This window comes from Lepus europaeus, chromosome 1 (genome assembly GCF_033115175.1).
Source record: "Lepus europaeus isolate LE1 chromosome 1, mLepTim1.pri, whole genome shotgun sequence".
Taxonomy (NCBI): domain Eukaryota; kingdom Metazoa; phylum Chordata; class Mammalia; order Lagomorpha; family Leporidae; genus Lepus; species Lepus europaeus.
Window position 1 is genome coordinate 18,729,505 of NC_084827.1, and position 13,355 is coordinate 18,742,859.

The 13,355-nt window shown below is 48.2% G+C and overlaps 1 protein-coding gene across 1 annotated transcript in view; it reads left to right on the forward strand.

Moving 5' to 3' along the window:
- The first annotated feature begins 550 nt into the window (after positions 1-550).
- The window catches only part of UBE2H (ubiquitin conjugating enzyme E2 H), a 111,340-nt gene continuing 98,535 nt past the window's right edge, over positions 551-13,355 (forward strand). The window contains exon 1 of the mRNA XM_062200357.1: positions 551-781. Coding sequence (XP_062056341.1) covers positions 729-781 — 53 coding nt within the window. The 5' untranslated portion in view covers positions 551-728. The remainder of the gene's footprint in view (positions 782-13,355) is intronic.

The following is a 13,355-nucleotide window of genomic DNA, read 5'->3' on the forward strand; positions in this document are numbered from 1 at the left end:
CAAATAAACAGCCTTTAGCGCCGTCTGTGTGTGAAGGCGGTTCATTCCCTAAAACACACGCGGGTGTCATAACGTTGCCATTATTTACTAGGAACGTCTAGGACGACGCTAACACATTGGCGGTTGAGCGACGAAGTGTGTGGGGAAGGTTGGGGGAGGGGACAGAGGGCGGAGAGAGCAGGAGAAAGAGGAACTACAACTCCCAGAAGTCCCCGGGAAAGCCCACGGCGCGGCGGCGCCCCACCCCTCTCGCCGCCCGGGCCCGCCCCTCGGATGACGTCACAGAGGTGACGTCACGGCGCCCAGAGCGAGGCTGGGGTAGAGAGGCCGACCGAGCAGGAGTCGTCCGCTTGTCGTGGAGGCTGCCAGGAGTCGGCGAGGGGTGCGCGGGCGAGCGGCGATCGGGCGAGCGAGCTAGAGCGGGCCGGAGGGAGCGTGGCGCGGCGGGGCGCCGGGGCGGCCCCACAGCCGGAGAGAGCGGCGGAGCGGGGCGCCGCGGGGTCCCCACCCCCACTCGGCCGGACCGGGCCGGCGTTCCCCCGTGCGGGGGGCGGCGGCGGCGGCTGACGGGACCCGACGGGACCCGACGGGACCGGGGGTGTTGCCACCTCCGCCGAGGAGCCGGCGCGGCCGCGGGCTCCTCAGAGCCGGGCCCTTGACAGACGGGGCCGAGGACCGGAGAGCGGCAGCGGCGGCGGCGCAGGCGACGGGGAGGCGGCGGCGACACCATGTCATCCCCCAGTCCCGGCAAGCGGCGGATGGACACGGACGTGGTCAAGCTGTATCCTTCGAGGCGGGGGATCGTGGCTGTGGGGAGGGGGGCGGCGTGGGGACGCCCGGGGCTCCCCCTGAGGCTCGGCCGAGGCCCCCGGGGCGCTCCAGGCCACTGCCCCCTCCTCCCGCGGCGCCCACGGCGGCTCCCCGGCACCTCCCAGGAAGCGAGGGCCTGTTCGGCTCCCCTCTATCTGCAGCACCCCACAATATGCGTAGCTCCTGCTCTTCCTGCAACCCCCCCACCTCTCCAGTGCCCGTGACTTTTCTTTGGGGCTCCCAATACGGCCTTTTTTTTTTTTTTTTCTTCCCCCCCCAGGACCAGCCGCCTCACTCTGTCTACCGCTGGGCCCACCGACAGGGTCTCTCTTTCCTGTTTGTTCGCTCTGTATTTTGGGACTCCAGGCAGGAGGCCTTTCTCCCTGTAGATGCCCCCGTTCCCTGCACTCACAATGCCTCTTGAACTGGGGTAACTCCAGCGACCTTCTTTATCCCTAATTCCTTTCTATATTAGGAAGAGAGTAGTCGGCGCAGGGCCCCCTCTGCTAATAAAGAGCTCGGTGGGTTTTTTAAATGAGAGACTCCTGGTGCGGTGGCCGGTCCTGGCAGGACCCTCCTGACAAAGCCTATCCCACCCGTGCTCGCGTGCCGTGAGGACCCCCGGGCCCTGCGGCCAGCCTCCCTCCATGTTCTGGCTGTGACAGCTGGGGGCAGGGAGAGCAGGCCTCCTGAGGAGACGGCCCCCCAACCACCCACCCAAGCAGAACTCCCCGTGTGAGGCTAAGGTTCCTGGGGAGTGCTCGCCCTGCCCCCGCCCCAACTTTATTCTCCCTGGAGGTTGCAGTGGGGGGGAGGCCCCCCCCCCCCCCCAGCAGGCAAGGGTTCTGGTTGGAGTCCAGGCTGATTGTTTCATGACCAGCTAGAGATATTCGCGAAAGTTCCTGTGACAAATCAAGGAATCTGGCTTTTGAGGGGATAAGTTAGAGATTGAGGGGGGCCCTCGTGTGGGGAACAACTAAGCCCTGGGGAGGGGGGACTCGGGGATAGGGTGTGAAAGGCAGTTTAAAAAATGTCTCCTGTTTGTCTTTGGCCCTCACCCCATCCCCCCATTGCCCCCTGTTGCAGGGTTTTGTTTATATAACTCAGGTTGCTGGGCCAGATTCTTCAGGTGAATTCTTCCTGACTTTTATTTGTTGCCATTTCCGATCGGCTGTTTTACTTCTTTGTAGGGATCGATGATGGTCAAACACTCAGTGATGGGATCTGCACAAGTTTTTAAAAGTAGTTTTTGCATATGGTTTGGAGGTGGGGGATGGGAGGGAAGTTGCCTGGGCAAGAGATTATTACTATTTTTTTTAATAGTCTTTTCGGTAATAAGATGTTTTTCTCCTCACCCAGGGAAGACTTGGCTAGGAATTAGGAACAGTAGGTGAACTTCTAAGTTTAGGGTTTGGAGTTTTAAAATTTTGGGGGGTGGGTGTAGGGATTAGACACAAGCAAGTGATAGAGTATAATGTGCAAATAACACATGGCTAGGCACAGGTGAAATCAACTGTGAGGTGTTTATGGCTGTGATTGTCTTGTCAATATGTGAATGACACCAGTAATATTGGAGTTTTATAAGGTTGTAACTGACTGTGGGTGTATTTTAGACAAAGCAGTGTTGGGTTTTATTTTTGTTTAGAAACTAGGAAATGACATGGTGGTAGAAATGAGTTATTTTTACCTTGAATTCAGAGTTACTGTCACACCTAATGCAAATTTCTACTTAATGTGTGATTGGGATGGGGGGGAAAGAGAATTCCAGCTGTTTGTGATCGATGTCAGATTATGTACATACATAAATTTTTCACAGATTGGGGAAAAGAGTGAGGCCTAACTTGACCTGATGCCTTTTCCATACGGTGCCTTTTGTTCATTGAGTAGTTGTGGCATCTAGAATGATTACGGCATTTAGGAGTGGGGCGGGGAGGGGGGGCAGAGGGAGAAGAAAACAGACAAAGAACAGCAGGGTGTCTTTTTTTTTCTTTTCCCCTAAGTGGCTTATTTCATAGCTTATTTTTAGTAGAAGATGAAGAAAGGCAAAGATGCTCTGGCCTTCTGTTCTTTCCCCACCTTCCTCCTTTCTGACAAAGCAGAGGCGGCTTTAAAATCGCGGGTCTCGTAGATGGCAGATAGCGGGGAGGCAGGAGGTCAGCTTTGTGTGTGTTATTTTCTGATCTCCCATAGTTTGGAAGTTAAAATTTTCGGATTTCCGTGTGTGTGTTGTAGGGGCGAGGGATTTTGTGGCCTCCTTTTCCCTGTTGAATTCGCCTCAGTAGGCCCAAAGGGAGCCAATTTTTTTTTTTTTTTTTTTTTGAGTACAAGGTATATTTAGCAAAAACGGTAAGGGAGAATTCCCCAGCCCACCAGTAAAACGTGTGCAATTGTGTGAAAGGGCCAGGGGTTGAAAATGAAAGATGGTTGAGAGGAAGTAGAAAGAAAAGGTTTGCAGGAATGTGCAATGCCTCCTGCCCCTCATTGCTCCTGGATGGTTTCCTTGGTGTGGAGGCTGATAGCTGGCTTCATTGCAGTCTCCTCTTTCAGCCCATTTTTGGGTGTCTCCCGAGTGCAATTACACCACCAGGATTTACAGCCTGGCAGGGAACCTACAGAGTAGGGAAGAAGCCCTGTGGGGGTAGGGAGCGAAGAGGCTGTGTAACTAATTGGCCACTGCCTCCCACCACCTTGCCAGGTTCATGGGAGAGACTGGCTCTGGTTGTTTGGAGTCGGCGATACTTCTTTTGTGATGGGTCGGTCGGAGGAGAGCTGACTCCCAAGTTATGCAGGGAGTGAGTGTTTTGCACCAATGCATTTAATCTGCTGGGCGATTATGTTCTGAAACTCTGACTCATTCATTGTTTCTCTTCTGAGCCTCTGCTAAGGGTTGTGCAAACCTCCCCAGGAGCCTAGAAACTGATTTTCATGACTTTTGGGTGCAGTAGGAATCCCCTCCCCCCCCAAAAAAAAAACACCAAAAGCAACAACTAGAAAACTTGCAGTTAGCCTGAATCTTGTGGAATGGTCTGGAACAGCGCTGCCATTTGCGAAGTCAGGTAGTGGGTGATCCCGTGCTGCTCCCAGCTTGGCAGCCTCTGAGGTTTCCATCTGCAACTGGCTGATTATTTAGATTGTCTGAGAACTGGGGCTCTAGTGACCTTAAAGCGTGATTTGCCCTAAAGGAATATCGGTTTAAGTTCTCCCTGGTGGAGGAACAAACAGCTCAGATTACACGGGTTTCCTTGTTGGTGGGGGTGACGCGTCTCACCCTGTTGCACCGAGCTGGTGATCCTTTTATCTGTGAACCAGTGGCCCCTGCTGAAGGCTAGACCTGCTTGTTTTGGAAAAGCTATGCAGGCAAAAGGCCGCAGGCAGAGCTCCTCACTGCTCATTGGCTGCTCTGTTACTACCCGGAAAAGGAGGAGGGGTGGAGCTACCGAACAGCTGATGGAGTGTGTGACAAGAGAGTGTGTTTACATACAAAAGAGCTGGGGGCTGGGGAGACCTGGGCCGCGGCCTTAGGAGACCTAGTGTATTTTCAGGGGGTGAAAAGAGGAGAGGAAACCCTGACCTGTTCAAGTAGAAGAAATGTCCAGAAAAATTAAATCAGCTCAGAGTGGATCTCATAATAGTGGTGACTTGGCATATACCATGTTTGTTACTGAAGTTAAGAGTTGGGAACTCAGAATACAGAGAATTTTCACACAACAGGATCAGTCTCCTTCACTGGTTCTCATGCACGAATTCAAAATTACGGTAGAAATGTTAAGATTCCCTTTAAAAGCTTCAAGAGTGATAGAGCTTCGAAGGTCGTTGTCTTACAACTACATTCATTACCAGCAGGAGTGAGTGTTTAGGGTTTTGGAGAGCTTTCTACAGCAGGTTCAGACTGTCAAGTGTTTGAGTCACCCATTTTGTGTGCCAGGCGTGCTGGTGGGAGTTTAGGAGTGAGAAGTCCAGTGTGAGTGGTCCTGGGGCTTAGGTAGGTAGTTAGAAAGAAGAAATGGTTTTTCAGGCCGAGAAGTGAGGCTGTGTTTCTGTCGGGTCAGCACTACACCAGAATGTGTCACCTTGCTTTTTGAGTAACATGTATTTTTCAGTTGACTTCTCCAAGAATAGAAAGGTGAAAAAGTGAATTTCTGTGATGAGGTATATAGAGGGATCTGTACTCTTGTATTTAAATGATATTTTTAAAACAAAGAAAAACATTAAAATGTGTGGCCATTAGTCTTTGACTTCAGCTTTGGCATTTTGCTGTTAATCAGTAGTTATTCTGTCCCTCATTTAGTAGTCTTTGTTACTCTTTAATTTGTGTGCACAGCGTAAATGATTCTAGGATCTTTTAACTTGCTCCAATGTCAGTTGGGAACCTAGGATTTGCCTTTTATTTCCTGTGGCCTCTGTTTTAATGAGTGGATGAGATGGAAGGTTGGGACAGTTTCGTGGTCTTCAAGCTGAAAGTTAAAGATTTGGCAACTCCCAGTGTTCTGAATTTGCCTTCCCTGCCTAGATTTTGGTGACAAATATAGCCTGCTGGTACTTTGGTTAAGCAAGAACCTCTATGAGTAAGCGTTCACAGCTTTAGAACATCTGATTTCTTCAGTGCGCTTCTAGTAAATTATACACAAGCCTAAAAATTCATCTTTTAGGGGGGAAATTTTTGCAGATGTAACCCATAAAACTTTCCTTTCCCTGTTGGTGTGCGTGTGTTGGAACAACCTAGATTGTTTTGTTTTTGTAGTGTTGCTATCTTCCCAGCACCGTGTGTGTGTGTGTGTGTGTGTTTTAAATTTGGAATCTTGTTCAGTCTTAGCAGATTGGATGGTCTTAAGAGTCACTGGAATTCTAGGCATGCAATTCAGACCTTAGATTACAGTGCTTACAAAAGCTTTATGCCTGTGGACTCCACAGAGTATACATTTAATAAAATAATGAAAAAAAATTTGTTGCATTCTAAAAGTAATAATTGAGGAAAATAGACATTACAAAAGAAAAAGAAAATAGTTACCTCTAAACTTAACCTTTAAACAATGATGCAGAACTAGTTACAGGGTCCAGAAAGCCAGAACCCTGAGCTGTTCCAGACCTCCCAGAACCGCAGTGTGGTACTCATCTCCTGGAGGGCTTGGTGAACATGTTACTGGGTCCCACCACTGTACTTTTCCGATTCAGTTGGTTTAGGGTGGAGTCTAGGAATTTATATTTCTTTTTTTCGATTTATTTCTTAGGCAGAGGCAGAGAGAGAGGTCTTCCATCCGCTGGTTCACTCCCCAAATGGCTGTAACTGCCAGAGCTGAACTGATCTGAAGCCAGGAGCTTCTTCCAGGTCTCCCACTCGAGTGTGGGGGGCCCAAGCACTTGGGCCATCATCTACTGCTTTCCTAGGCCAAAGCAGGGAGGGAGCTGGATTGGAAGTGGAGCAGCCAGGTCTCCCATATGGGATGCCGGCACTGCAGGTGGCAGCTTTACCTGCTATACTACAGCACCAGCCCCAAGAAGTTGTGTTTCTAAGAGGTTCCCAGGTGATACTGATGCTGTGGTCCAGGTACTACAGTTTAAGAACCATTATTGTTGAATACTAACCTCTTGGTGTTTTTCCCATCTATTGTTCTTCCCAGGATATGTTGTTTCAACCTGTTGAATCATATGCTATGTACCTGCTTAATATTTTTGTCATTGTTTCTACCAGATAAAAATAACAGGCATGGGGCATGTGTTTGGTCTAGTGGGTAAGATCCCAGTTAGGATCTGGTGTTGTGACATAACAGATTAAGCTGTCACCTGCAATGCCGGCTTCCCATATGGGTGCCAGTTTGTGTCCTGGCTGCTCCAATTCCGATCCAGCTCCCTGCTAACGGGCCTGGGAAAGCCCAAGTGTTTGGACCCCTGCACCCCCTTGGGAGACCCAGAGGAAGCTCCTGGCTAAAGTGGCCATTTGGGGAATGAACCAGAGGATGGAAGCTCTGCCTCTCCCCTCTCCCTTATTCTTTCTCTTCTCCCCTTTCTTATAACTCTGCCTTTCAAATAAATCTTAAAAAAAAAAAAAAAAAAAAAAAAAAAAAAATCCCAGTTGGGACGCCTGCATCGCATTTTGGAGCCTTTGAGTTCAAGTTCCAGCCTCACTTCCCATTCCAGCTTCCTGCTAGTTAGCCCACGCTCTGGGAGGCAGTGCTGGTGGCTCTATTAGTTGGGTCCCTGCCATTCATGTAGAAGACCTGGATTGAGTTCCTGCCTGGCCTAACCCCTGTTGTTGTAGGCATTTGGGGAGCAAACCAGCCCTGTCAGTCTCTGTTTCTCTAATAAGTTTTTTTTTTTTTTAATTTATTTTTTGACAGGCAGAGTGGACAGTGAAAGAGACAGAGAGAAAGGTCTTCCTTTTGCCATTGGTTCACCCTCCAGTGGCCACCGCGGTAGGCACGCTGCGGCCGGCGCACCGCGCTGATCCGATGGCAGGAGCCAGGTGCTTCTCCTGGTCTCCCATGGGGTGCAGGGCCTAAGCACTTGGGCCATCCTCCACTGCAATCCCGGGCCACAGCAGAGAGCTGGCCTGGAAGAGGGGCAACCGGGACAGGATCGGTGCCCCGACCGGGACTAGAACCCGGTGTGCCGGCGCCGCAAGGTGGAGGATTAGCCTAGTGAGCCACGGCGCCGGCCCTCTAATAAGTTTTTTTAAAAATTAAAATAACGGACACAGGGACCAGTATTGTGGCACAGTGGGTTAGGCTGCCGCTTGTGATACCAGCATCCCATATTGGAATGTCGATTTGAGTGCTGGCTGTTCCACTTCTGATCCAGCTTCCCGCTAATACACCTGGGAAGGCAGTGGAAGGTGGCCCAAGTCGTTGGACCCCTGCACCTGTGTGAGGAAGGAAGCTCCTGGCTGTTGTGGTCATTTGGAGAGTGAACCAGCAGATGGAAGATCTCTCTCCCTCTCCCTGTCCCTCTTCTCTCTGTCACTCTGCCTTCAAGTGAAGAAATCTTAAAACCAGACATAGTAGTGCATGGAATATGCTGTCCCACAGCTGTGCCAGTGATTCTTTGATGAATAAGGTTGAAATTAGCATCTCTACACCTAAGGTTTTTCTTTGAGTTATTTCTATCCTCTAGGAATGATTCTAGACTAAAGAAAGTAAACATTTGAATTAAAATACTGAAATAAAAATGAGGCCACATACTTAGTGGACCCTCGTTCTTGCGTTTTCTTGTGTTTTGCATGGTGTCCTTTGGTGCTGAAATAGGCAGCCTGGTGTAGTGACTGAAGACGAGATTTGTTCTCATTGTTTACACTCCGTGTTTTTTGTGATACAGTGATTCTAAGATTAGGCATGCTTCTGCGCTTCTCAGAGTGCCTTCTCTGAGTTGATAGGTTACATAAGTTGGATTCGTGGTCAGATTGGACTTGCAAAGGCTGTAGAATTAGTTTTGATATTTTTCTTGAGCTATAACTGGCATGCCATAAGCTATACATGTTTAAAATGATAACATTTGATGTTTTCATGTCATGCATCAATCATGAAACCTTATCACTACAATCATGATAGCGAACATAGTCATCTTCCCTGAGAGTGTATTGGGGGTCTCCCATCCAAGTACTCACCAGGCCCGACCCTGCTTAGCTTCTGAGATGAGTTCAGGCATGGGCGCGTTCAGGGTGGAGTGGCTGGAGACTGTTGGGTCTCTTAGTAGTCTTTTCTTCCCTCCCTCAACCATTGATCTGATTTCTGTTGCTGAAGATCATCTTTTCTGAAAGATTGATTTACTTATTTATTTGAAAGGCAAAGGGGGAGAGACTGAGGGAGAGATTTTTCTATCCATTGGTCCACTCCCCAAATGGCCACAGTAGTCAGGTCTGGGCCCGGCTGAAGCTAGGAGCCAGGAGTTCCCATCCTGATCTCTGGCGTGGGTGACTGATGCACAAGGACTTGGCCCATCTTCTGCTTTCGCAGGTGCATTAGCAGGAAGTTGGAACCTGCACTCCAGTCTGCTATGCTGCTGTCACAGCGGTGGTTTAGCATGCCAGTGGCCACGATGCCGGCCCCCACGGGATGTTATTTTATGTTTCTAGCATTGTACAAAGGGTCTTCATAAAGGTCATGGAAGTAAACTCTGGAATAAACTATAAGTGAGTTTCAGAGCTTTCTGGTTAATTTTTTGTTAATTCCATTTCCACAAAGTATCTGAAGTAGCCTGGTAAGATTCCATGTAGATGTGCAATGTGTACTCTTTTTGTGTGGATTCTTTGATTGGAATTTGAGATTCACCTGGTTGGTTCCTTTTTATGGCGGGGTTTGGTATTCCATGTTTATTCTCTATTTGTATGCATTCACCTCTTGGTGTTGGTGGCATTTGGGTTATTTTCAGTTTGAGGCTGCTCTGAACGTTTGTATGGACATAGGCTTTTTTCCCCCTCTTGGCTAAGACAAATAGCTGGAACATCTGGTAAGTGTATGTTTAGCATTTGATTATTATTTGAAAGAGAGAGAGATTGAGAACTCTTGCAACCAATGGTTTACTCCCCAAATGCTCACAACAACTGTGTCGGGGCCAGGCTGAAGCCAGGAGACCCACATGTGTTACAGGGACCAAAGTGTTTGATCACTTGTTACCTCCCAGGTGCACATTAGCAGAGATATAGAATTTTTAAGCAGAGCTGGGACTCTGATATGGGATGTGGGCCTCCTAAGTGGTATCTTTTTTTTTTTTTTTTTTTAAGATTTATTTACTTGAAAGGCAGATTATCAGAGAGAGGTAGAGGTCTTCCATTTCCTGGTTCACTTCCCAAATGGCTGCAACAACAGGTGTTGGGCCAGGCTGAAGCCAGGAGCCAGGACTTCATCTGGGTCTCCTACGTGGGTGCAGGGGCCCAAGCACTTGGACCATCCTCCACCACTTTCCTAGGCGCATTGGCAGGGAGCAGATCGGAGTTGGAGCAGCCGGGACTCGAACCAGCACCCATATGGGAGGCCGGTGCCACAGCACCAATCCCCCTAAGTGGTGTCTTAACCACTACACCAAATGTGCACCCTATATTTAACTTTTGAAAAATTAGTTTGAATTTAAGTTTTACTGTGAGAGTTTGTGTTTCATTCACAAAAACTGTGATGATGCATTAAATAACCTGTTCCTAGGGCCTGACTTTGTTGAAGCTGGTTTTGTAGCTGCTTTTCTTCCTCCTTCATCTGAAATTAGTGAATTAAATTTTCCTTGTGAATTATGTTTGTTTTGTGGCCTTTGGAATAGCACTTTAGGAATTATAGTCAAAAATAATTTGTTTTTGCATTTGCTAACAAGACTTCATTATACTTTTTAAAAAAATTTTTTTTACTTGACAGAGTTAGACAGTGAGAGAGAGAGACAGAAAAGTCTTCCTTCCTTTGGTTCACCTCCCAAATGGCCGCTACGGCTGAGCTACGCCGATCCGAAGTCAAGAGCCAGATTCTTCTTCCTGGTCTCCCTTGCAGGTTTAGGGGCCCAAGCACTTGAGCCATCCTCCACTGCCTTCCCAGGCCACAGCAGAGAGCTGGACTGGAAGAGGAGCAACCGGGACTAGAACCCAGCACCCATATGGGATTCCTGCGCCGCAGGCGGAGGATTAACCAAGTGAGCCATGGCGCCGGCCTCCTCATTATACTTTTTTTAAAAGAGTTATTTATTTTGTTTGAAAGGCAAAGTTAGAAGGAGAGACAGAGACATCTTCTATTTGCTGGTTCACTACCCAGGTGGTTGTAGCGCTCTGGCTAGGCTGGGCTCAAGCCAGGAGTTAGAGGAGTCAGGAGCTTATTCCAGGTCTCCCACGTGGGTGCAGGAGCCCAAGCACTTGGGCCAACTTCCACCGCTTTCCTAGGCACATTGGCAGGGAACTGGATTGGAAGTAGAGCAGCCGGAACTTGAACCGGCATCCATATGGGATTCCGGCATTACAGGTGGCAGCTTAACAGCTGTGCTACAGTGTTGACTCCTATATAAACTTTTTAAAAAGGTAAGGACAGGGACCAGAGTTGTGGCTCGGCAGGTTCAGCAGCCGCCTGCTGGTACCCCGTAGGAGTGCTGGTTTGAGCCCTGGCTGCTCCATTTCCAATCCAGCTCCCCGATACTGTGCCTAGGAAAGAAGAGAAGATGGCCGAAGTTGAGCTCTTGTGACTCAAGTGAGAGACCCAGATGGAGTGATCTGGCTGAGCCCCAGCTGTTGGGGCCATTTGGAGAGTGAACCAGGGAATGGAGGATTGATCACACAATTGATTGCCTTCTCTAATTCTGCCTTTCAGATAAATGCTTTTTTTTTTAAATGTAGGCACACTTTTTGATGGTAACCTTTCCCTTTTGTAAAGTATTGATAAGAATTTTTTTTTTAACCTTTCCTTAGTATCTCCTGCGAGGTTTATAATAGTTTACAAATAGTTGCGTCGGACTCTGTTGATGTATAGACGGTGTCTTCAGTTTTCATAGAGATTAAATTCAGGTAAAAGAAACCAGCAATAGCTCAGTGACAGAACTGGAAACTGATTTTTTTAAAGATTTTATTTATTTATTGAAAGAGTGACAGGTGAAGGAAGAGGGAGGTATCTCCCATCTGCTGATTCATTCCCCAGATATCTGCAGCATCCAGGGCTGGGCCAGGCTGAAGCCAGGAGTGTATAACTCCATCCAGATCTCCCACTTGGGTGGCAGGGGCCCAAGCACTTGGAACATCTTTGGCTGCTTTCCCAGGGACATTAGCACTGAGCTGGACTGGAAGTGGAGCAGACAGGACTTGAACTGGTGCTCATATGGGATGCTGGTGCCTTTGTGCCACAGTGCCAGCCCCTGGAAACAGATTCTGAGAGTATCCCTCAATATGCTTCTCGAAATTATGAAAGTTAACTTTTTTAAAAGACGTTTTTTTAAAAAAAGATTTATTTATTTGAAAGAGTTACACAGAGAAAGGAGAGGCAGAGAGAGAGAGAGAGATCCTCCATCCAGTGGTTCACTCCCCAGTTGGCCGCAACGATCGGAGCTGTGCCGATCTGAGGCCAAGAGCCAGGAGCTTCCTCCAGGTCTCCCACTTAGGACTTGGGCCATCTTCTGCTATCCCAGGCCATAGCAGAGAGCTGGATTGGAAGTAGAGCAGCTGGGGCTCGAACCAGTGCCCGTATGGGATGCTAGCACTGCAGGTGGTGGCGACTTTACCCACTATGCCACAGCGCCGGCCCCAAAGTTAACTTTTAATGAGATGGAGTTTAAACTTTTTTTTTTTTTTTTGGTATTCTGTATGAGCTGATAGGTTAATTAATAGACATTAATAGACATTGCCATAATAAAATGTCGGACATTGGCGTGGATGTTGTGGCACAGTGGGTTTATCTGTCACTTAGAACTCCTGCAACCCATGTTAGAGCACCTGATGTTTCGTTTCTGCTTTTTTTTAAGCATTTATTTTATTTATTTGAAAGAGTTACAGAGAGAAGTAGGGACGGAGAGAGGTCTTCTACCACTGGTTCACTCTCTATAGCTGCAGCGGCTGGGACTCGGCTGATCTGAAGCCAGGAGTCCAGAGCTGCTTCTGGTTCCTCCCATATGGGTGCCGGGGCCCAAGGTCTTGGGCTTGGGCTATCCTCTGTTGCTTTCCCAGGCACATTACCAGGAAGCTGGATCGGAAGTAGAACAGCCGGGACTCAAAATGGTGCCCATGTGGGAAGCAGGTGCTGCAGACTGGGTCTTTAACCTGCTTTGCCACAGTGCCTGCCCCATCATTTCTGCTTCTGGTCCAACTTCTTGCTGATGTTCTTTGGAAGTAGTGGATGATAGCCCAAATAATTGTGTTCTTGCCATCCTTATGGGAGATGTGGATGGAGTTACTGGTCTGGCTTTGGCTTTGCAGGCATGTAGGGAGTGAGGCAGCAGATTCAAGATCTCTCTTCCCCTCTTCTTTGTCATTCTGCCTTTCAAATAAATAAATGTTAAGAAAAATAGACATTACTTTGTAATAGTTGTTAAAGTCATACCTTCTGACAAATTAGACAATTTTTATTTGGGTGTTTATATGTGTGTTTCTTAAAAATTACTGACAGCTGGAGCTTTTAGTTTGGCTAACAAGAAAAAGACCATCTGGTTTATGCCTGTTTTAATTGAAGTTGACCACAGTGTGGAGTATATTGGGTGAGTAGACTTTGTCTCCATAGTCAGTGCAGGGATGGTGCAGTGAGCATGTAACATAAAGTGTATTTCTAATTCCTAAGCGTAATTTAAGTGCAGTGTAGACATATTGGAAAACAGAGAAGTCATTTCATGCATTTGAGGGGCTGCTGTTGCATTAGTGGTTCTCAGCTGGATATCAGATTTGAGAAGAATTACTGTGTTTTTAAGGACACGTAGTTTATTCTGTGTGTCTTAGCAGCCGCTTGAGGAGAGTCCTTGGTTTGCAAGCGGATGTGTGTGGTGTACAAATATCTGCTCCTGCCCAGTAGAACCCAGATCCTCTCGAGCCAGGTGGAAAGCCCATCGGGCAGCTGTGTGCTCATGAAGGGTGAAGGATCCTTTTCACCTCCCCCTGCTGTGTAGGTATCTAG